The sequence below is a fragment of the Syngnathus floridae genome, chromosome 7 (genome assembly GCF_059516105.1).
Source record: "Syngnathus floridae isolate MCC-2025c chromosome 7, RoL_Sflo_1.0, whole genome shotgun sequence".
In the NCBI taxonomy this organism is placed as follows: domain Eukaryota; kingdom Metazoa; phylum Chordata; class Actinopteri; order Syngnathiformes; family Syngnathidae; genus Syngnathus; species Syngnathus floridae.
This window is the reverse complement of record NC_142419.1, coordinates 12,527,188-12,551,436: the sequence shown is the minus strand read 5'-3', so window position 1 is coordinate 12,551,436 and position 24,249 is coordinate 12,527,188. Positions and strand designations below refer to the sequence as shown.

The 24,249-nt window shown below is 39.4% G+C and overlaps 3 protein-coding genes and 2 long non-coding RNA genes across 10 annotated transcripts in view; 3 read left to right on the top strand and 2 right to left on the bottom strand.

The window, feature by feature from the left end:
- Positions 1–386: 386 nt before the first annotated feature.
- On the bottom strand, positions 387–1,765 carry LOC148395308 (uncharacterized). Of its 2 annotated transcripts, XR_015859324.1 has the most exons (3): positions 1,195–1,576; positions 784–909; positions 387–653 (listed from the first exon to the last, which is right to left on the bottom strand). It is a non-coding gene; the product is annotated as an uncharacterized LOC148395308 (long non-coding RNA). The 2 variants fall into 2 exon arrangements; XR_015859323.1 differs by lacking the exon at positions 387–653 and having other exon boundaries at positions 685–909; positions 1,195–1,765.
- Positions 1,545–5,224, top strand: LOC148395307 (uncharacterized). Of its 3 annotated transcripts, none has more exons than XM_088380188.1 (9): positions 1,565–1,671; positions 2,045–2,105; positions 2,223–2,508; positions 2,619–2,680; positions 2,755–2,829; positions 3,445–3,604; positions 4,427–4,534; positions 4,605–4,659; positions 4,884–5,224. In XM_088380188.1, the coding sequence occupies exons 1-9, from the start codon at positions 1,569–1,571 to the stop codon at positions 5,009–5,011; spliced, it is 1,038 nt and encodes a 345-aa protein (XP_088236314.1). In that variant the 5' UTR covers positions 1,565–1,568; the 3' UTR covers positions 5,012–5,224. The 3 variants fall into 3 exon arrangements, with proteins under 3 accessions (XP_088236316.1, XP_088236314.1, XP_088236315.1); XM_088380189.1 differs by having other exon boundaries at positions 1,634–1,696; XM_088380190.1 differs by lacking the exon at positions 2,045–2,105 and having other exon boundaries at positions 1,545–1,671.
- On the bottom strand, positions 4,476–13,153 carry LOC148395305 (uncharacterized). Its single transcript, XR_015859322.1, has 3 exons — positions 12,998–13,153; positions 6,490–6,633; positions 4,476–5,893 (listed from the first exon to the last, which is right to left on the bottom strand). It is a non-coding gene; the product is annotated as an uncharacterized LOC148395305 (long non-coding RNA).
- LOC148395306 (transcription factor 7-like) lies at positions 6,561–11,516 on the top strand. Of its 2 annotated transcripts, XM_088380195.1 has the most exons (8): positions 6,561–6,727; positions 8,118–8,195; positions 8,268–8,385; positions 9,921–9,982; positions 10,065–10,142; positions 10,590–10,749; positions 10,870–10,977; positions 11,053–11,516. In XM_088380195.1, the coding sequence occupies exons 2-8, from the start codon at positions 8,122–8,124 to the stop codon at positions 11,086–11,088; spliced, it is 636 nt and encodes a 211-aa protein (XP_088236321.1). In that variant the 5' UTR covers positions 6,561–6,727; positions 8,118–8,121; the 3' UTR covers positions 11,089–11,516. The 2 variants fall into 2 exon arrangements, with proteins under 2 accessions (XP_088236321.1, XP_088236320.1); XM_088380194.1 differs by having other exon boundaries at positions 8,118–8,385.
- A 542-nt stretch (positions 13,154–13,695) lies between the features above and the next one.
- mecom (MDS1 and EVI1 complex locus) overlaps positions 13,696–24,249 on the top strand; it is a 94,696-nt gene continuing 84,142 nt past the window's right edge. The window contains exon 1 of one of the 2 annotated variants that reach the window (XM_088380177.1): positions 13,696–13,829. In XM_088380177.1, coding sequence (XP_088236303.1) covers positions 13,793–13,829 — 37 coding nt within the window. In that variant the 5' untranslated portion in view covers positions 13,696–13,792. The remainder of the gene's footprint in view (positions 13,830–24,249) is intronic. The other variant, XM_088380180.1, reaches the window with a different exon arrangement.

Below are 24,249 nucleotides of genomic sequence, written 5' to 3'. Positions count from 1 at the left end.
CAATGTGATTTGAAAAAAGCAAAAAGTAATCTTTCAGTTTTGAATTAGGAAGTTTTGCGAAAATATGGCATTTACCCCTGCAGTGTGAATTGATTGTGTAAATTTGAAGGTTTGAATTTTTCAGGCAGTTTAAGTTCAAACTCTTGGAGGCTTTTCTCATGTACTGCCAACAAAATCAAGTCGCGAATCCACAAAAATGAAAGAATTGGCAACCTGGTATCTAACTTGAGCTGTTAGGATGTTTTTTTTTTATTTAAATAGCTTTGATTATTGCAAATATGACTTCCTAATGGTGCAAGTTCAAATAATTAGTATTTTAAATTTTTCACGACCTACAAAATGTCTTAAAATTTGTGCGGAATACTATGGAGCAGTGTATTTTTAAGTTTTTTAATTCCTGAAAAAAATAAAAGAAATCACTTTATATACAAATGGTTGATGGCTTGAGAAATTTTGCTCAGTTTCATTTGCATCATCTATTTAGGAAGGGAAAAAAAACAAACAGTTGCCTATTATTTCCGATTTCTGACCACCTCCAGAGAAATGCCAATACCGTCTCAGCCCGGACATGCAGAGGCAAAACACATCCGAAGAACAACCCAACAAAGCGCCTGTCTGGCTCATCTGTGATTACTCTTCTTTGCCTCTGAGGCCTGGATAAAGCAATGAAAAGCAATCCTCAACTGTTGACTTGGACAATCATTTATTGATTATACTCTGTGAGATGAATAGAATCTTCAATTTCTGAGCAACCGGGAAAGCTAAACTCTTAAGAACTCTCACCTAATGTTCACTGAACCCTTTCATACGATCAAAACACTGTACGATACGTTTTTCTGTCTTAATTGCAAGTCTTCTTGGGATTGACCAGGTAAGAGGTCCTTGATGGTTCCTTCACTTCTCCTGCATCTGCAAAAATAAGCAAAACTCTCCGTGTCCTGATTCTGGCCCCACAAATACAATAGATGTGACTGTAGTGACTCCTAGTGGTAAAATGGTTGAAGAACCAAATATAAATTACACAGAAGCTATTTTGAAGAGACACATGGCAGAGAAGAAGGGTTTGGTATCATCCACATCCACTCACCTTGATTTAGGTTAATTAGCATGTATAGGTGGTCCTTGGTATACAAATATTTACTGATTTTAAATGTGCTAGTGTTGGCTATTTTGATATGGAACGTTAAAACTTACGTGGAAATTAAGCTTAAGTTATCAGCATAGAAATGAAACTCCTCTGCAGACCAAGGATCCTTTTTTTTAACAATCCAATCTTTTAGAAAGACTGAGTAATAAAGCAACAAGCTGTCAAGCCTTATTGCTGGAGGAGGCCCTCACTGTTTCAGGGAACTCCCAAAACTGAAGCACCATGTTCTGCATCATGTAAATCATCATGCAAAGTTGTGTATGATCATTCACATAATCATGTAAAGTGATGCGTCAAATTCATCATCGTGCAAGGTGATGCCCTAAAGCATCCCAAAAGTCACATAAAAGACCAAATCTGTTTTGATGTCTCTGACATCACAGCTGTGTCAGCGTGTGTTGAATGTACAGCGTGCTCTACAATGTGTGATACAGAGTGCAACCAAACGTTAAACAAGTCATACGAACAATACAAGTCCAGGAAAGTAAAAGTCCATCACCATCTTGTCAATATATATAAGCAAGGTACGTATCATTGGGAATGACCTGAGTAAGTACCTCAAGAAATATTGCCAGTATTTTCTTATGTACTGGCTTGGGACTACGGATGAAAACTAGCTTTGTCGCTATAATCTGGCATGAATTTGTTTTTATACTGATGTTCATCATTCCTATTCAAATAAATAAAAAAAAAAATAAATAAATAAATAAATGAGTGAATCAATGAATAACAATAGTTCTCAATAGAACAAATTGTTCGATTTGTCAGCTTACCCAATTCACTGGTATGTAATATTAACATTTGCTGACATAATAATGAATTGAATCATCTCAAACAAACATTAATTCAGTCAACCACAATATAAATGATGATATTATTGTGTGTTATTGCCAACAGAAAATCGTCTCCCTCTCAATATGTGTCACAAGAGCCAAATAATCCCTGGCATTGTCTTCAGGTGTTGGAATAAATTTTATAACTGCTAAAATATCACACAAGCACTGTGTATGAATGATCTAAAGCTTTTAATTGTATATAACAAATTGGGGTTTTTTTTTTTTTTTTTTTCTTACAGCGACAAGGACATGTCAGGTTTTACCTCCAACCGTTTACCTCCAAACAACGCTCTACCATCTCGAACTGCTACCCAAGTTTACAACACAAACCCTCGGCCAGTAGGCCCGAGCAGAGGTTTTAATAGCTTTATTCCCATCCAAAATAGTTATGTACCTCTACAGAACAGTTTTCTGCAGCCAAATCCATTAATGGCTCCGCCAAGCATGCATTTTGTGCCAATGAGCCATCAGAATATTCAACCTCTTCCACAGAACATTGAGACTCGTCCACACATTCCTGGACAGGTAAAATTACGCAGTTTTGAGAGATTTGGATAGAGGAAGGAAAATTATCCCACTTACAGTTTTGTTATTGTTCCATTAAAACAGTTGCATTTCTTTCCGTATGTTTCTAGACGAATTTTGTACCAGAGGTTATGTTGCCTAATGGCATGAAAATGTGTCCTGTTGGATTACTGTAAGTAATGCAGATTTACATTCCCACGACTGAAATATTGTAACTAAACATGCCTATTTTGTGAATTTGTGAAGGAATGGAGAGCTGTTGTACAAAGTCACAACTGCGAACTTTACTGCTCCTCCGCCGCCCACCGTCACCAAGCCAAAGTAAGATCTTGCATTTACATTTGTTGTTTTACTGCTTGGTGCAAATGTCTTTTCCAAAAAAGAAAATTTTGTTTTTAATATTACAGGTGTCAAACTCAAGGCCCGGGGGCCAGATACGGCCCGCCATATAGTTTTATCTGGCCCGCGAAGACAAATTGTGCATCGATTTCGTGTCATTACTAGAATTGCAAATTGTCTTCACTTTTAAAAATATCTTTATTTTTAATATTTGACCGGTTTTTACTCGTCTGATTTGAAAACGAGTTGTCAGTTTGTTTTGTAGCTTTTACTGTATATAATATGAGGTGCTCATACATTTATTTGGGTTGACAGTCATAATGGCACTCCGAAAGAAGCTATGACGACAATGCGGCCCGCGGAAAAAACGAGTTTGACACCGTAGGGCCTACAGAATGAGAGGAAAACAATGGCCAGCTTTGTGTGTTACTTTACATTATAGAATGACAGAAAAACAATGGCGCTGTTTGAAAAAGGCCACGTTTAAAAAAAAAAAAAAAAACTATTAAAAGGCTTAGGTTGTATTTGTGGAAGTAGAACATCCTGACCTTTTCTCATAATGACATCACAAACTGAAATTGGTATGTTCTCTTTTAGGAAGAAACCAAAAAAAGTAGACGACCAATACACAGAGCAAACATACGTCAAAAAGCCATTAAATGCCTTCATGTTGTTCTCAAAAGAACATCGGCAAGCGGTGAAGGACAGGTCTGCCTCAACCAATATTGCTGTTATAAATGAAACCTTAGGAAAGATGGTAAGTGTTACACAAATATTCTATGTTCTTGAAATAGTAATAAGATTTAGCATTTAAATCAGGGGTGGCCACACTTTTTTTGCCTTCGAAGCTACTTTTTAAATGCCCAACCCAAAATGATCTAGCTACGCGAACATACTTTGTATAAAATCGTCCATATCAGCGGTATCTCCTTAAAGGTCAGGTCCTCTACCAGAATTTTTAGACTCTGGTTTGTTTTCTTCTCGATATCAGTCACTTTAATTTGCTACTTGCAATGCAGGGGCTTGTCTTTCCATGACTGTCCATCTTGCTCCTTCTTCTTTTTGGGCTTCTCTTGCCTGAGGCAATCACTAAGCAGATCATCCCTGGTGGCCATCATGTTGTGTCTTCCTGGATAGTGCCCGACTCTCACTAGTCTGCAGCCTGTCTCTTTCCGCTCCTCAGGATGCTGGACTTAGGGTGGAACCCTCCATGCATCGCAAGGAGCTTTCTTGTCTCTATATCAGTAGCTTGCATTTCTTCCAGTGGCAGGGCGCATATAGGAGGTGTTAATGGACTGGATCTTATTCTTGCCGTTCAGCTAACCATTTGTCATCTGCCTCACCCTCTTTAGTTATTTGGTTGTGGCGTTCCCTTAAGCTTCCTGCTCCTGGTTACTGTTATCCTGTCCTCAGATAGTTCAGTCCCTTCGCTTGGGAATATTAGGCACCCCTGATTTAAATGGACTTAAAATGTATTCATTTGTTTGTATGACTGTAGAGTTAATACATGTCATACTCAGATGTGGCCGTATGGGTTATGCTGGAATTATGTGTTAATTGCTAAATGTGTTCAACACAGTGGCATTTGCTACCAGAGGAGGAAAAAGCCAAGTTCTACGAGCTAGCTGAAAAAGAGAAGCGACTGCACTCTCAACAGCATCCAGACTGGTCCTGTCGTCACAACTACGTGGGTTTGACTCATTTGCATACATCAACATTGTTTATAGACTTACATGTGTTTTTCTCACCAAATATAGGGCAAAAAAAGGTACAATAAAAGAATTCGGGACTTAACCACAGGCAGTGTGCAGGGTAAGGAAATATTTATTATGTAATTAAATGTGACTGATCTGCCAAGAGAATATACAAAAGGAGTTTGCTATGCTAAAGGATGACATCAAATTGATGGGATAAGAAATATGTCAAAATGCCAATGTGCATTTATTGAAGGTGTAATCAAAATACTTTATGTACTGTCATAGTGAACCTTTTCTGTTTTCTATTTAATGTGTTCCCTGAATATTTAATACTTGCAGCAACATCGACGTCTGAACTTCAGGAAGAACCAGGAGCGGTAGACAGTGAGGATGAAGACAGCCCTGCTTCCTTGTCAGTGGATTCAACAACTGAACAGTTCTCTTCAGAACAAAAAACTCCACCGTAAATGCAAGATTGTTGCAGCAAGTACCTCACTCACATTATTTTTTTTATGCTTGTAAAGTATTTTTGCTGTTTAATCATAGACCGTTGATGTATAGTGATAACTTATCAGCCATAAATTGTAGAAACCAAAGTTTTATTTTTGTATGAAAAAAGGCTTGCTACAATAGTATTAATTTATATATTGACAAATCACATTAAATGATTTATTCACAAAGTTTCCAGACTAATGGCTGTTTTATTCACATGCAACAATTTTGCATGTCATTCACTGGATTAACTATATTTGCAAACGGACATGACTATTAATCTTGCAAGAAATTAATTTTTTGTGCATTGATCCATTGCGCAACCTCATCCATATCAAAAGGAATCCACAAAAAAAAAAAAAAAGCTAAAACACAACACCACAAATCTGTTTGGTGGGCACAGGAACAAAGAACAGATGAGTCCCTGCGCCACCGAGTACTTCAAAACGATTTAGTGAGGATCTATTTGTAAAATCATGCACGACGAAAGCAGCTGAGAGTGTGTGCCCTACTTTTTCAAACATCGTGTCGCAGACGCTATTTCCGATTTTTCACTGCATTTGCACAGCCAGTTAAAGTGCAAAGCAAAGTCATTGGTTGTGTTTTCAGTTGCAAAGGCCTTTTTCATCTTCAGAGTTTGTGACACTGACAAAACAAAGTGTTGCGTCCTGTTTTTGTGTGTGATTGGTCAAAACAAAAATCTGGGTAGGCTTACAGACACAAAATGCTGCATCGACCAATCAGCTGGAAGTTTTTGTACCTGAATGTCGCACTGTTCCCTGCACAGATCACAGTAGATATATCAATCCAGAGCACAAAGAAGAAGAACAGAGGGGAATGAAAGCTCACTGCCCCACCTAAAGGACAAAAGACAAAGCACAAGTGAGAAACAGAACAGCAACAACAAACAAATCAGACAGAACATGATGTACTACAATGTGCGGACTCCTCACAATTACATTTTGGACTGCAACCATTATTTCTGAACGGATTGTAACACTACGCTCATCAAAAGCATTTATGCTTAATGTACCACATGCTCAGGTGATCACGCTATGCTATCTTCACAAGTAAAAATTTCTGCTACTCTTCCTGCTCATCTTGCATTTCACTCTCTAGGTTGCTTGCATAGTCAAAACCGATCGTCCAGGCAACCTGTCGAGACAGAACCAATCAAGTCCGACTCATTTCACCTAAGGTGAAAGATAAGCAGGCTTTAATGCTTTAGCTTTTGTACATTCCCACCAAAGACTCTCCGAGATATTTTAATTGAGTCACAGAATTATTTTCAATCGTGGGAAAAACAACTATCTGTCTCTCCTGGCATCTAAATGAGAACAATGCCTGAGATTTAATACCAAATGAATCCAACCATCCCCAGTTTACCAGTTGCAAGCAACCTTTTGACCCCAGCCAACAACAAAAAAAAAGATTTGAAAGTGGCACATCATACTTATGTAAAGAATTGTAGCATCATGTGCATGATGTCTCAAAGTACACCAAGTGCACACTCGAAAGGCGATCACTGCTTTGAAGTCTTTGACGGCAGTCTGAGTTTGACAGTGTTGGATATCAGTGGCCATTCCAGGGAGAGCCTCTGCAACACAACAGCAGATGGATTTGGAGGCAAAAAAGACAAGCTCATCTGACAGTTGAAATAACGTACCAAACATTTACTGGGAACTACTTGAGTAAGTACTGTTAACATTCATAAGCCATTATACAATTAATTGAGAATTCAGTCCACGTATTAAATGGATGACATGAATGCTTTAACTCATTATCAGTAATTATACTTTGAAATGTGTCAAATGTGACAGATGTTTATCAATGCAGTTTAAATTTCTCATTTAAAAGTCTTGAGTTTATCATCTCCAAATAGTTCCCTCATTACTGAATTCCTGTAATAGTCTTAATGTTGGCAATTATCTGAAACAATAAAGCAAAACTAAAACAAACCACTAAATGTCATAAATGTCAGTGATTACCCAACGGTTTGAAATAACAAGAATCATTTTGAATGGAACATTTGGGGGAGAGGTCATGTGTGTTGGCAAAGTGGTTAAGATTAGCTTTGCTTCCAGCAAAACATTATCTGATCATCAAAAGCATATCTCTATATCAAAGTAAAATAAAATGTTGCTTTTAATGCTATATTTATACATCAGCCAGTTTCATTATTACAATCTCATCTGAGGTAGGTGTTAAGTTAGTGATTATATTTCAGAGCTCATGCACAAACTATAATTTGATATTTTTGCTGTGAAAGTCGATTTGATATGATAATTATGATCAAAGGATATAAAAGATATCCCCCTGTTGCAGATTTGGGAACATTTCAATAGAAGAAATCATTTTAAAAAGCAGAAAACATTACAGAGTTGCAATGTTTGCATTAAGACTTACCTGCCTTAGATGTTGACTATTTCCAGTTTACAACGTAGCTCAACTGTGATGGCTTGTTTTTATTTTAGCTTGTTTATTCATTGCAGTGTCACAGTATTTGAACAATTGAATCTAAATGATTTGATTCCATCTGATAATACTTTGACAATACTATATTGGTCGTTTTATGGCAAGTGGCCTAAATACTGACAGTTAGTAGGCAATATGGATTTTTTTTTTTAGGACAGTGGTATAGTAGGGCCAAACTGTCTACAGTAAAGACGTTACGATAGATGTGAAAGAATAAGATGTGCCAGCAATGTCTGTGATAGGCAATATGGATTTTTTTTTAGGACAGTGGTATAGTAGGGCCAAACTGTCTACAATAAAGACGTTATGATAGATGTGAAAGAATAAGATGTGCCAGCAATGTCTGTGATGGCGCTAAAGAAGCCTTTTTGAATGACATCCAAGCCGTTCTTAGTGACACAACAAATGGTACATGTTGCGATTTGATTGCACCGAGACGTCCATGTAAATTATTGTCAGTCAACAAATTACACATAAATATGAGTTTCATTCATCCGTGCTTAACATGTCAAAAGTGAAAATTGTAGGATTATCACAATCCATTCGCAACTTCAAGTGAATGTCAAAGGAGCTTTTAACAAGGGAGTGCATATTTTGATTTCACAGGGATATGGAAATGCCTGGTTTCACGTCAAAATGTCTTCCTCAAAATGCTGCTCAACCGTCACGACCTGATGGGCCAAGGTACAATACCAACCCTCAGGCAGTAAGCAGCCAGCACAGGGACTATAATGGCTTTGTTCCCATACAAAACAGTTATATGCAGCCAACTCCGGTGATGGCTGCTCCCAGCATGCACTTTGTACCAATGACTCACCAGAATCTCCAGCCGCTTCCACAGACTATTGAGACACTTTCCCATATACATGGCCAGGTAAGCTAACAAGACGTTGATTGGTGGAGAACACAATCACACACAATGAATCAATCAATGAATCAGTCAATCTAATCAATCTTTTTAAGATATGCGCTTAATGCACAAGGCAGACTCAACGTGCATTAAATATCCAAAAGCAATTCAAATATATGACATAATTGTAAAGACCTTTTCAAATACAAAACAGAAAGAAGGCAATCACATACTCATCTCCGTACATGTCCGGGACACACGTGAGCATAAATCACACGTACATATGATTCACTCAAAACCAGATGTGAAGAGGAAAATTTTTAAGTTTCTGAAAGTGGTCACGGATGTCGTCAGGCTGTTTGAAATAAATGCCATGGGTACTGGCGGAGACCGCTACCTCCATTGCCTAATGTTTCTAAGAAAGAAGAATAGCCTTAATAAATGATTAGACAGCAACTGTCACTTGATCGAAACGTTCTTTGTGGAGCATAATTGATGAGAATGTCAGATTTAGCATGTAAAGCTTTATAAAACCAAGAGGAGATTTGGAAATCAATTCCTGTTTTGACAGGTAACCAGTGCAGTGATTTGAGAACATGTGTGGTGCGTTTGCAATTCATTTACGACAGTGAGAATACCTGTAGTTGCATTTTGCCTAACCCAGCGGACTTGGGGGTTACAAGTTGACACAGAAGTGAATATGACTCGTGATTCATTCACCTTGAGTCATTCCGACGTTGACTACTCGTGGGGGATACTCTTCAACAACAGACACATATACGCTCCATCCTCATCATCTTAACAAACTACACACAATGAGAGGAAAAGAGACAATTGTTAACTTGTGTGGGCAACACACAACCAAGGGAGTCTGTCAAGGCATGTGAGTGATTCATGACACGTTCAATGAATGAACTGCAGATTAGGGTTCAGCTGCTGTCAATGGCAGAACTGTTGCTTAGGACGTGATTCATGTTCACTGAAAATGGTGGCTCGTGTATGCAAGGCAGACGACTTGTTTGAGGTTCAATAACTACAGCTAAAAGTAATGTCTTGCTAACATCCAAGAAGCAAGTAGTGTTCTGCGTGAAGGAATTTGAGTGCATATGTTCCACTTATAAGCAGTGTCGTGACAATTATACACTACCGTTAATAAGTTTGGGGTCACCCAGACAATTAAATGTATTCCATGAAAAGTGACATAATTGCATAAAGGGTTTTCTAATCATGCATTAGTCTTCTAACACAATTAACAAAAACATTGGACGATTAGAACACTGGAGGGATGGTTGCAGGAAATGGACCTTTTCACACCTATGTAGATGTTTGCAGCTTGAATAGTCATTTACCACATTAACAATACATAGTGTATTCCTGATTAATGTTAACCCCATTGAAAATATAGTGATTTTATTTTAAAAATAGATATTTGTAAGTGACCCCAAAATTATGAACGGTAGTTTACATTTTGACAATACATATTTAGAAAACATATTTTACAAGGACTTAACTGACTTATTTTTATATGTACGTTCATGTCTTATCTGTTGCACTTTCAGACCAATTTTGTACCAGAGGTGCTGCTCCCTAATGGAATGAATATGCGTCCTGTTGGATTACTGTAAGTAGCGAGCAGTATTGAAATGGTCCGTGCGACTTTAGACAAATGTTTAATTGATCTCTGTGGCTATGTCTTTGTTTAGGAATGGGGAGCTTTTATACAAAGTTACAGCTCCTCCTAACATTGCTGCTCCCCTTCCTGCCAACATTCCCAAGATAAAGTAAGAGCATTTTACAAACAATAGTAGGAAATAAAAAAGCTATTTTTATAAATGAATTTCAATGCATTTTTGTACCATGAGTTAGTTTAACAAATAAACATTTACAAGCCCGTATAGTGAAACATGCATCTTTCTATTTCTGCAAAATCACCACTTATTTTATAGACGTAAACAATTAAGCCTTTTTTTTTTTTTTTAAATGTCAACATGACACATTTATTAAAATGCAATTCCAAATGAGTTTGACATACCGGCTGAACAAATTTTTGACGCTTACCCAATATTCTATGATCCATGTGGGATCTTAGTAAGCCTCAGTGCACATCTGAAAAATCGAAAAATACGTGACCCACCCAAAAGAGGTCCACCTATTGAGAATTTTGCATTTGTCTAAAATCATAAGTATTCTTCATGTCAGATGACTGACACTCCAAATCTGTATTTCAGGAAGAAACCTAAAAAAGTGGGGGACCAAGTTACAGAGCAAACATATGTTAAGAAGCCTCTAAATGCCTTCATGTTGTTCTCGAAAGAACATAGACAAGCAGTCAAGGCCAAGTCGTCCTCAACGAATATAGCTGTTATTAACGAGACTTTAGGAAAGATGGTAAGTGCGAACAAATGCTTACATTTGTTCTGATTGTTGATCTCAGCATGAGTGGAAAGTATCCCTCTTTGACATTTCTTTCTGTGCTTCCCTCTAAATGTATTATTTATTTAACTGCAGTGGCATTTGCTTCCCGATAAAGAGAAGGCCAAGTACTATGAGCAAGCTGAGGAAGAGAGAAGACTTCACGCTCAACAGCATCCGGACTGGTCCTGTCGCCACAACTATGTAAGTGTGACTCTAGGCTGGAATGAAACATTGACCCCGCTTGATATGATATAAAATCATTTGCTTTTTTTGCAGGGAAAAAAGAGATACAATAAAAGAATCAGGGACTAAGATGCTGGCTCCTGAGGTGGAGAAAAACAAAAAACGTGGACCGTGTTGAACTGGCCTCGTTACAGACGTCATCAAGCACACGAGCGTCTGTCACAGCCAATCCAGAAAATTTACAAATATTGATCATTTGCAACCATACATAGAGACCATTATTGTATCCATCAAAAACGGTGACAAATGTTTTGTGTTGTAATGCAATGAGTAAAACGCAATGAATAGCTTCATTAAGAAGATGACTTTAGGGGCATGTTTGTATTTATTAATCATGATTACGTGAGACTGAGCTACTTGTGCAGGAAGTAGCTCATCAATTTGTAGGATCTATTTATTAACTGGCGAATAACCGGGAATTTAGGTAGGATTTTTGCTTTCCTCTGTTACTGGAAACGAAGGTAAATAAAGCTGGAAACGAAGGTAAATAAAGCTGATCGACTGTCCTATTGATTTCTTGTCTCGGACGTCTCGGAGATCACAGAGCTGATGCAACAGGAGCATCAGCTAGATTGATGGGGATGAGTTTAATACGTGTGTGTGCTTGCTTGCGCGCGTGCTGATACATTTCACTTACACATAACAAATGCTACATTTTTAATAAATGCTTCTTTTATTGTAATGATTCGCTGCTGGTTTGTCTGAAGCAAATTTTGGGTCAGGCATTGATTATAATCAATGGGTGGGTTGCAGACAGGTAATGAAAAAATAATTGGGTAGGTGGTTGATAGAAACCTTGTGGTTGTTCAGAACCAGTCCTTTCGCCCTCTGAGAAATTATCCTCAAGCTCTTTTTTTCCCCATTCAATTAAAAAAACATCAATACTCCCAAATGTATTTTCAATACAGCATACAATATTTCATGCCTTTTACTTAGTAGTTTTGTAATTGTTCTAAATTTTATGTTCTTTAAACGTGCATCGCGCCTATAAGACAATAGAAAAAGGTTGGTAGCAGTAGAAAACCTCAAACGTATATTGAATTTTTGCAACGCGCAACTTGGATCGTACATTACCGACCGCGGTTTTTATCTTAAGGTTCCACAAACATTACACAAAACATCCACTAGAGGGTAGTATAGTCTAAAGCATGTCGACAACTTTGTCTTTGCGGTTTGACATTCTTCAATAAGTGCACATTTAAAAACTTTGAGCTGCTTCTGCAAGGCCAAGGGCCCCCTCTGTTGTTTAATAGGGTTATTACAAAGTGTCCACTGCATAATTGTACCAATATGTAAATAAGGATACTGAAGCAGCATTGACTCAAAAGTTTTTCGTGCGTCAGCAAGCAATGGGCTTAACGTATTTGCCAGTATTTTTAAAATGAATAATACATACAAATAATATAAGTGTGCACCATACACTGTTAGAATTATAGTGGCACACATATTTTCTCGTAAAATTGATTTTGGGAGAAGTTACAGTCCAACTCTCAAACTAAACTTGAGTTAATTTCTCCCTTGACGCACTCGACTCTATAATTAACACATTTGAAAAGGAGTGGGGAGTTTCGCTTCTATACATACAATAATAAAATACTCTCAAAAGACGATGAGAACAAATGTGTTTACTCGCCTAGACGAATATTTTTCTGTTTAAAGCGCTCTCAAATACTATGCCAATAATCTATTAAAATGTTTATTTAAATGTCCATTTTATTTTTTATTTGCGCTTATTCCAGTTACAATCCGATCACGCTTATTTCAGGTGCAATAAAAGAAACATTTGTTTCAGTTGGGACTGTCGTCAAAATAAGGGCATTCATGTTTTATTAACGCTAAAGGGAGCTTTTAAGGCTTTGGGGATGTTTTTGTTTTGTCAGCATTTATTTTTTGTTTTGCTTATCGGTTCCAAGTTGATGCAGTTCACAATCATGTGAGTATTTTAAAGGTTGTTCAGAGCTAATCAATTGTCACTTACCTTTGCTGTTGGAGACATGCAGGAACACGCTCCTGAATTGTTTAAATAACAAATATAAATATGTCGTTTATTTTTTTTCTAGAGTTAACTCAGGTGAAACCATCTTTCATAATTACCCACAGATAAGTGGTTCAAGATTTTCAACCGAAGCGCCCCAAAGTGGAATTTATGATCGTCACAATAAAATTTCCAACACAAAAACTCTCCCGCTCTGTGTTATTGCATAATTAAATGTTTGCAATCTTTAATAACTAAACCATAATGGAGCGTGATTAATGTGACTTTTGAAAGGGTCAGCCCACTCGAGAGAGCGGTTGGCTGCAGCCGTGCATGAAAAAAGAAAAAAAAACACGGACAACAAAAGACATTGTCTTAATTTATAATGCCTATTTGCACAGAAGAACGCAATTCATTACGCTGAAGAAAATATAGTAGAGATGCCCACTGTCGGGTTCATGAAACCTTAAAGCAGGAGCAACAACGTGACATTTTTTACAGCGTGCAAATCTCCGTGGCTGTGTGAGGGAGAAAAAAAGTTGACACAGCCCATCCACGATACGTCAGGTCATCTCTAAAGTGATCAATCGGACCAAAAGTTTGTCTGGCACGTGCAGCCGGCAGACCTCGGAGGCTTGTGCGCATGTGCGAAGGTGTCCGGATTGACAATGCTGGAGAGATAGCGTGTCTGGGATCGAGAAAAAAAAGCGCACAGTTGAGAGGGGAAAACGGGAAAAAAGAAGAAAAGGGGATCGGAGAAAAAAAATTCAAACAAACCCACACCGAGAGACTGGCACCATGAGATCCAAAGGCAGGGCACGGAAACTGGCCACAAGTAGGTGTAACATCCCTTTTTTTCTACTTTTAAAACATCTGATCTCCGTTGTTATCAATATCTGCACTTGAAATTTAATTTATTCCCGAGAGACGCTCGGGCATCTATTAAATCATAAACTGGGTTATCGCGGGATTAAAAATCCACGAGTCCAAAATTGGAACGCTGTCACGCACGAAGTCTGTTGTAAAAAGTTGAGCGAGAAGCGATGGAGGAACTTTGCAAGTCCTGGCTGCATGTAGTGGGCGCTCTCGTGTAACCCAGTGGAGGTGAAAAATCCCCCGTGCGTGGGCAGAGCCATTGACGCACACTGGTGCACAGTGCTGCGTTCGGTTGCAGGTCACTTCGCAAGATTTGGGAGCTGCGTGGTTGCATGGCAAAAATAAATAAGAAGATTTTTATTTTCGTTGTTTTTTTGAGTCCCTTATACATGGTAAATGATTTTGTAACAACTTCGGATCTTGCATGTGAACGGTTTCGTGGTCTTATCCGTGAATAATGTTGAATTGTATAACCGAGTTAAAATGGCAAACTTAATGTCTTTATAGTTGCGCGGTAGTGTTGTTTACTTTTGGCCTCTCTGACTGGACTTGTTTAGAACCCACGTTTTGAATACGTTATGAAATGACAATAATTCGATACAATTCAATAGTTATGATTTGAAACTTCCTGACATGAAAGCTATTAATTACTACCACAAAATAGCCGGGAAATAATTTATGCAGTACGTTTTATGATGGATAGTGATATTTTTGCATTGCACGACTTAAATAAATCCTCATTGATTTCCCCCTCCCCCAAGTTTTTAATTTGATCAAAAATTAATAATTTTCAATGTAACATTTGATTTTACATTTTACTATACATTCTCAAGGCCTTAACATTTATGGTAGCTATCGTGATTTTTTAAATTGTTGTTTGTTTAAAGTCACTGGGTTCAAATAACACAAATACACATGTATTTTTTTCTCCTGAAAAAACAACTACATTTTCAAACGAATGTGCACACCCAAAGGAATTAAAGCTAAATTATAATTTCGAATCCAACAAATCATAGACAAAATATATTTAACTTTTTAAAATAAATAAACAATATCATCAATTTGCAACAAATGTCAGACATTTCTTTTTGCAGCTTCTCACATATTTATTATCAGACATTTTCATAATACGCACTATACAAAATATTAAACAGAGTCACAAAGTGGCGTCAGAAATAAATTGCTCATGTAATATAGTTTCAGCCACGAGCTCTTTTGGGAAACGTCTGCTTAGATTTAAAGGCGACTAATTTACGAGATTTACATTCTCAGCAATCACAAAGGGAGAATGTTGTGCATCCCCAGAGGAGCGGGCCCGCAGTGGCCCCTATAGCCAGGTCTGCGCAGTGTCAACAGTGAATATTTAAATTCCCAGACCTCTCATAAGGGCTCTGCTGGTAAATGCGTTCAGTGTGTGTGTGTTAAAACGGCCATGTATGGTTGTGTGTTTAACGGAGGAGGTGGTAAACGTAAGAGAGATTGATGGAGGCTGACTGATGAGTGCGCGCGTCCAGATGGAATGTGGTGCGCCACAAAAACGCGCCTTAGGTTTCCAATTAAATATAGCCAAAATCTGCAGGCCGCACCCCGCAGTGACTTGTGGACTTGGGTAGATGGAGAAAGTAGCTTGGTAGGAGACCCTGTTAAAGGTCCACTTCCCAGATTTGAATGCCAACATGTACATCCCGGTAAATACACTGCATATTAATTAACGGGTGGTTTGGATACTGAATGACTCTCATGACGTCATGTTTTGACCGCAGTGAATGGCAACAAGTTGCAACTCCAATTAAATTTATTTGCATTACATCCGTTTCAACACACGCACATCTTCAGGAATGTGGGCGTTTGATCAGATGCTCACAGCGGTGGTCAGTTTTTTGAGTGTTTGGAATAAAGAGAAAGGTCTGTCTTTCAGTTTGGCTCACAAGTGCGTCGTCCTGCTCGCGTTGTGCAATGGGCCGTGCATCTCCCTCATTAAAATGGTTAATAGATGGGCCCATTTAAAAGGTGAGGGTGGGGGGAGCAGGTCTGCGCCACGGAAGTGAAATAGAGTGCTCATTTAACAGGCTGCGCTCGTGTGCCATCGTGGAGTCGTGTGCGTGCGTGCGCGCGTCGTGCGAGTGTGCATGCGTGCTTGCGTGCGTGCGTCTGTGCGAGCGCGCGCGCATGTGTGTGTTCTGCCTGGTGCCAAATTCTAAATGCTCATTGTTCTCTAACTGCTCAAGTAATGGCGGGTCAACAATCACTGCGTCCTGTACATTATGTTAGTTACTTTAAAACTTGATATATGCAAGTAATTTGTCATGCAGCAAATAATTGTTCTTCTTTCCTTGCTACTTAGCACGTCCAGGGCTTGCCTCGAAAGTTCAGTGGCAGGCTGCCACAGTGTTTCAAATAGTAGAACCCTGACTTAAAAATATTTGTTAGGTGAGTTTGTAGAAAATAGCAAAAATATAGCACAGTAGCGCAAAAAATAATTATACAAACACAATAGAGAGAATGGCAAAATCAAATGTATTAGAAAGTCACACTTGCATGTTTGTTTGTTGATGTGTGCCTTAAAGGGGCGTGGCCTGAGGATCTGGAGTCAACCAGGTTAGCTGTTTACAACTCAGCATCTTTTCCTTGCAAGTGTTTTCATTTTGTCTGGCACTTTGCTCCGTCAATTAAACAGCTGAAGGTGCACCGCCAACTGTTACTCTTATTTTTGTTTTAGTATGTTAGTCCAAGAAATATTAAGAACATTGAAAAACAACCCCTTCCCTGACAGTCCCGTATTGTATAAATGTCTGAATGTGTCATCCATCATCACCCCGCCTGTCTGACATGTCCTTTGGGTTTCATTCTCACTTCTTGCAGAAATCTGATGTTAATGAGTCATTTCAGTGTATCAACAGGGAAGTAAAAAGGTTAGGGGGTTGTTTACGCAACCGTGTCCCGTTTGAATGGAGCTCCTTGTCCAAGTCAACTCTCAAGGGCAACTTTTGGCCCTCTTAGTCTTTCTCTTGGGCTAGAAGGAAAGGGCCCACAGCAACTGTAGATTGCATTTATCAGAAGTGTCCTACATTAGTCTATACGTTAAATTGGTATGTTTTTGTTGTTGTTTGGGGGAGAGGGGGGGGGGGGGTCATTTTCAACAACCCAGACAAGGCAGTGTGGGAACACCAAGGGAAGGATGATGGGAGGGGTGTAATGTAGCGACATGTCAAGCCTGGGAACCAATGTGTGTTTATCATTTGGGAAATCGTACCAGCATAGAACAATGAGTGAGCGTTACTCCTTCGAAATAAAAAGAAGGCGATTATGCTTTCGTGTCCCTCCTAAAGGTCGCCGAGTTAAAGATAGGGAGTTCATACAAAAAAAGCTTGCAGCCTGTCTGCACTCCCAGTTTAACCTAATACGGTGCCAAGGCTGAAGTCATTATCAGCACTAAAGATAAGTCATCAAACACTTGACGTGCAACCATTTTCCTCATCACAGATTGCTACGAGACAAATATATGGCATTTTTCTTGATTTGAAATGTTTCCCTGACATCCGTTTGAGGAGTTTTAATATCAAAAGAGTGCTGATGTTGCAGTCTGCTGAGTTCATTAATGAGTAGTGTGAAGTTAGCCCTCTCTTATATTGTTGGAACATTTTATACATAAATCAATTGGAGAAGGTGGTAAAAGCACAAATCTCCATTCATGAATTAATTCACTCTCTTGTATTAAACTCTTAGACTGAACCGTGACCCTAACAAGTGTAAAAAAATAATAATACCAGAGCTCAGATGCCATCACCAAGTTAGAGAAACATTCCTATTGTTTTGTTTGTTTAATTAAGTAGCACGCGTTTGCCTGCGGATCTTGCCAAGTATTTCATTCCGTTCATTGAGAGTTGACAGAAAGAATGGACCCTTTCCTCATTATTCACTGGAAAGGGAACATTCCCATAAACAGGAATTATCCAACAATTGCTTTACTAACGTGGTGATAACAGCATGTTCCAGTCCTGCTTGGGGATCTCCCCAGTTTCGATCTTCCTGGCCTGAAGCCTAAAATACGCGAGAGTAGGAGTGGGAGATAGTCGGCTTTGATTAAGAGGGACCAAACGGGGGCATCGAGATGTGCTGTCACATTAGTAGCTGACTGCAGTGAGTGCATCCATGTGTTTGTGTGATTACTGTACACCTTTCAGTAGTGACATGGCCAATCTACTCACAAAACTCATTAAGAAGTGACCTCTCACCCTTTCAAGACAGGAGCGATGAGGGGGAGGAGGTTTGATCAAAGCTCGGGCCTTCCTGTTGACATCTGGACTGGGCTGAAGCATATGCATGCACCTGATGGGATGTGATAGTGACTGCCTGGCAGACATTGAAATACGAATAGTTGCAGTGGGAAATGCTGTCTTTCTTGGGATGTTTATTTACTCAGTTGCAGATGGGAGAAGAAGTCCAGCGTGGGAAAGCAAACACATTTTCAGAGTAATATTAAATGATAAAACCTGTAGATGACAGTTTTTGTAAAATTAAATTAAAGTTTGTGGCTCATGCACAACTCATCATCAGAAATCTTTTTTTTTTTCTTTTAAAAGAAGACCCTAATTGTTGCCTTTAAGGAGTCTCTTTTGATGATGCCGGTTTGCACTCATGTAAACGTGTTATTGGTCAACCAAGGTCACAGCAGAGGAAAGGATCTGGCCGAAGAAAGGAATGCAAGGCTGATTAGCGCTTCTTACCTGTAAGTGAACTGGACGTGTCGGCATGTGATGAGACCGAGGAAACAAGGGAACAATAGGACAGTAGAGATTCCTTTCCACACCGCATTCCAGCGAATCTGAAGCCAGGGCCCCCCACTCAGAGCTTTGATGAACCCTTCTCGCAGCTTCCTGGGATTGTCGCTCGTCCACAAACAAAAAAACATAAAGCGGCTGGTGAGCAGGGCCCTCCTCAGGATGTCCTGTTTTGATTAGTCTTAGCATCCTAAAAGCACCATCGAAATATTATTCTAACAAGGAGCGAAGCGTAGCCGTGACACATCCATTTCTTTCCACTCGGTGACCCGACGGGTCATGTGCACTTCATGAGCCAGAAATCAAAGAGGTCCTCCTTACTCAGTGATCTTACCGAGGAAATCATGAGGAAAACAAGGCGATAAAAAGATAGCGAAAGGTTTCAGGTCCTGTCAACAGGTGGGGAAGTTTGTCGGGCCAACGCTTTCTAAAGAAGCCTGACAAATGTTGTCACAGTTGAATCTGATATATCAAATAATTCCCCCCATTAATCTTAAAAATAATATCCAGCTGTGTATAAGTTTAGGCAAAATTTGATAATTGCATGGGAAAAAATTATTTGGTGAAAAGGGGATTGTCCATGTGTCGGGTGGCCGGTCAGGCTCTCTGTCTTATTTATTTCCGTCTTTCTTGTTTTGTATCAGCATCAGCATTTGTCTCTTCCGCAGTGGCGGAGCTCGAGGGGGTGGGGGGGCACTGCCCCACAAAATATGCTTGGAACACTAAGTGCCAGGCCAGACTTTGGGTGCTTTCTGATTTTTGCATATATTGTTATAAGTATTATCTAAACCATTCGGGGATTATGAGATATCCTTGGTCACCTCAAGCCAAAAAATTGCCCAAAAATATGTAAGTGAAATTTAAATACCTTTATTAATGTGTATAAAATTTCTGTCTTTACAAATATAATACTGCTGAGTTTTTTTTGTGGTCAGGATAAATCATTTCTCAATATTATGCTTGTTGTTTACTGCTCTGCATCCCAATGGAGGGTGTTTCTATATTTGGTTTACCTTATTCAGCTATACGGGGGGACGGAGGGGGTCGGGCAAAATATAAGAAACATGAATGAAGTATATGGTGGGTCTGTATCCTCTTTCATCAGTCAACTACATATTTGCTGTCTCCTGTGGAATCAGGGAGCAGTGAAGCATTGCAGCACAGTTTGTTGTTTTGCTGGAGCCTGAGGGCTTTAGTTTGACAGGAGGGCACCACTTTGTTCACCTCAGTATCCAGAAGAGACCCCTTGGGGTTGAGGCCCGGGATGTCTTTGTCAGGTCTGTGGCAGGACCAGGGCAATGGGGGGGCTCTCACCGCTCACTGGGTCAGTGGACAAGCTAATCGATTTTATCTCCGTTTCACACACGCCGCCAAACCCCGACTGCGCTGATATTCACGTTCAGAGGATTATTCTGCCTCTATCTCCTTTTCTCCGTTTGTTGCTCTTTCTCGCTCACCACATTTCTTGTATTTCTCATCTGTCGTTCCCGCGTACTGTTTTGTCTGCATCTCTTTCACCGACCCCCAACTTAGGGAAAATTTTTAAATTTAGTCTCAACGTTGGTCTCTAAATTGGCACTCCCCATGAGGGAGGCTACACGAGCAAGTGGAGGGCCTCTTGTTTTCTTGACCATTGCTCAAGATGAGACGCTGGAACAAGGGAATGAAAGCTTTGGGAAAGGTCTGGAAACTTCACATTCGTCAGTGTAAGGAGATACCGCGCTGACAGTTAGCAGACAGACCAGCCAAGTACAACACAAGATGGCCATGTCGGTCGACTGCACTCGGTCCAACAGACAGACACAGTGAGACCAGACCAAACAGACCTCTCATCTCATTTTAGAACATGTTCGCTTTTTAGGCCCGCTGGCTGTCTTGCAAGCAGAGAGTTAGTGAAGGATTAGGAGTTACTGTAAGAACTAATTCAGCCGTCAATGTTGAGTAAGTACTGAATGAAGCTTGAATTACACGCAGTGGAGCTCAGATCTCCACCAAGGCCATCCATTCCTGAACATGTCTTATCTTTTGTTTTGTTTACTCTTGTAGGTAGATGCTGATAATGCATGTTACAAAATCTGAAGAAATATTACCCTTTACTAAAATGATGGAACGTCAAAAGTTAATCAAAATAAAGGCCAAGCTCTGCAAAAGTGGTGAGCCCTTTAAATTCCGCAACTTTAAATTTCTTCCCGTGCTCATTAATATTTCACATTTTAATTGTCGACTTTTCCTCTGCCGTACTTTTTCTCTTTTGCTCAATGCACCCGAGACTCTGACCACAGCCTATCCATCAGCGACTATGGCCAAAATGAATGTGAACCTTCAGAGGTTCTAATACATGTATAAGAAAAGATTTATCTGCACCCATAAAAGCATGGCCTACACATGCAATATGTATCCATCTTCTCATGGAATTTTGGATTTCACACATGCAGTATAAAATACGTACATCTTGGGAATATACACATTCAAGATACAAATAGTTACGTGGTGGTGCTATAATTAGCTCCAAGGTGTGGCGTTTGCTTGCGATGGGGTATTGCAGGTATGACTTTCTTTCTACCCAACCATTAATCGCTGACATCTGACAGTTCAATCTAAAAGAGGTCGAGTGGTGCAGCCGGCTGGTTAGCATGGCAGATCATTCTCCGGCCTCGGAAGCAGCCAGTCGCATCAACAATCAGTGACAAAAGATGCATAGGCGGGACGGGAAAGTATAAAGAAGAATCCAAGGGTTGGAAAAGATAGATGTTGGAGAAGCAGTGGAGCTCGGGATGAAATGTGAAGTAGGAAAAAAGTATGGTAGCATTGGCAGGAAGGCCATTCAGCGACGGGAGGGGGGGGCAGTTATTAGCCTGTGGTGTGAGTGACTTAGAACATTTTTTATTGGGTTATTTTCATATACTTTGATTAATAATGGTAAAGACATTTGTACAAAAAATGTATTTGAATATTTGTTATTGTTACTTTATTTTTTATTTAATATTTTTTTACACTTGTCTTTTGCTTTTTAATATTTTTTACTTTTTTTTAAAAATATTTTTTACATTTTTTATTTTATCCAATTGTGACTTAAAGGCCTTTTTTCCATTTTTGCTATATGATATAAGAATGACCCATATTTAATGAGACAGTGCAAAAAAAATTATGTTCATATAATACAGAACTTGTCCTAAAGAAGAAACTAATGGAGACACAATGGAACCATTGAATGCTTTGACACTTTTTTTGAATTTCACATTATAGAGTCGGTAGTAGTTGTGATAAAGGCCAAGAAAACATAAAAACAGTTCTGTGGTACTACTTCGTACGAGTTGTCCATTTTATATTTACCCAACCCCAAGAAAGGAAAACAATCTTTCTTGAGCAGCCATGATTCCATACATTTTCAAACATGAATCATATTTTTTTCCCCCTGCAAATGTTATTTTCACCTTCCCACTGACGTTGTTCCTCTGAGTCTTTTTGCAAATGTTGATGAAAGAACAAATTGACACGGTGGGTGACAGTCTTTGGCCTGAGCGCTGGTAAAACAACCGAGAGGTCTCTCTTTTCTCCCGAGAGGCCAAAAATAGCAGACATACTCGTTTATCCTGTGCTATCTCTCACAGATTCAGATGAACACAAATACATTGCATATTTTTGAGGCGATCCCATCATGAAGGCCACTGAGTGATGATGAGTCATTCTAGGAAGGATGCCCTTTGACCCCATCTTGTCTATATGAATCAGAATAATAGTCCCTAAAGTCGAATCTCTGCCTTTCGGCGTGTCTGTCAGGCAGTCAGGCTGTTGGTTTGTCTTTTTCTCAGCCCTCATCACATTCACACACCGCTTCATCACAGTTATCCCACTCTATGTTTGTTTTAAAAACAAGAAACAAGGGAATATCTCCTTTTCTCATTGCCAAATATTTCAATTTGTTTTTCTGAAGTATGTATTCCCTGGTGACAAACTTCATTGGAACATTAACTTACTGCAGAGTTAATTTTAAGTTAGGTTTATTCAAGAATATGACAACAGAAATGAAGGTGAGGATGTTTGAAGGGATGAATGGATACATTTAACGGTTGCATTTTTTTTTTCTTCACAGTATCACTGTTCTGTTTTTGAGATAAAAATTTAAAGGAAGACAAACAACACCATCTGCTGGATTTGGTAGGCCTTTGTCCTCCTGTCTCAAATTTAGCTAGCAATGGCTGTACTGTATGTAATCGTTCATTCCAAATAAATTATTTCATATTGGATTTGGCATGCGGCACAATTTTGTTTCAATTGACTGTATAAAAAAAAAAAGAATCTTGCAATCCTCAGCTCTGAGCTTTTATATTTATTCGTAAATGTGCAGAGTTTTTGATCATCCCCAAATGCACTGTGGATCACAAAACATTAGTTGAGGAGTCACTTTAAATTTCCCAACACGGTTTTTCCTCCTCGTCGGTGCTACTCCGGTAAAACACAAGCAGCGCTATGCTGAATGACGCTAATATAATTGTTGTGTGCGCTCTACCGTTTGATCGTCTTCTTAACAAATGGAATTTGTTTGGCCTGATTTGATTATTGAGTCCAGCATAGTTTTGTGGAGGCAGGGGTATATACAATGAAGTAAAATGTTTTGCCAGAACCAGAGGAAACTCTATTAGAGGTGTCTAGGATGGCGGGCCCCGCCGCCTCTGATGAAATGCTTCTCGGGTGTTAATGCAATTCGGATTTTGCTTTGCCTGGAGACTTGTTACCGTTGGGGTTTTAAAGCTGGCTCAGCAAAGCAGAAAAACAAAGTCTGGATCCAAACCATGTAATTAGAATAGAGGAAACTTTGTAGGGAACTTCTTGAAAGATGCTTAGTAATTTTGTTTTTTCGTGGAATAAAGATTGTTTATTCAAATTTTAGAATGCTGATAAACTTTCCTAATTCTAGTCACCATTTCATTTGAGATTGTTGAGGGACAATACAAAAAAATAAGCAAACGCCACAATTGTCCTCAGATTTATACCACAGTGAAAGCAAATCTGTCCCAGCCAACGAAGTGACCCATTACAGCCCCGAGGGGTTTCTGGGACTCAGGGTCACGCTAGCTGTCACATCGCCAGCCAGCCCAGAGCCCCGGCAGATCAAATACAGGTATGATTTATGTCCGCTGTCTCAGCCTTCTCACAGTAGGTCCTCCTACATTCAAACTGTTGGCAAAACCAATGGCAGTGGTAATTTGTCTACTTACGTGCGTAGGAGGTAAAGGTCAGGGGTCACTGCAATGAAAATGACCAGACCTGACTTAATTGTTGTATCTATTGGTAGTTTGAGACAGAATGTCTGTCTGAAGGTCTATCTGTCTATTTGTCCATCTGTCTGACTTCTGTCCTGGCGCCGCGGTGTGTGTCATTGGGTCGAGACCCTCTGGCTGCACACGGCTATTATGGGCACTGATCTGATCCAGCAGGAGCGCAGGGTTCACTGGGGGGATCTCTCAAGGCCAGATCGTATCATTATCACAACATACAGCCGGGGGGAACCTCATCAACAACCATTCTGCGTTTGCTAAACATGCAGCCTTAAAACGTCTGGATTAATTTCTGGGTCATTGTCCCATCAACAATCCA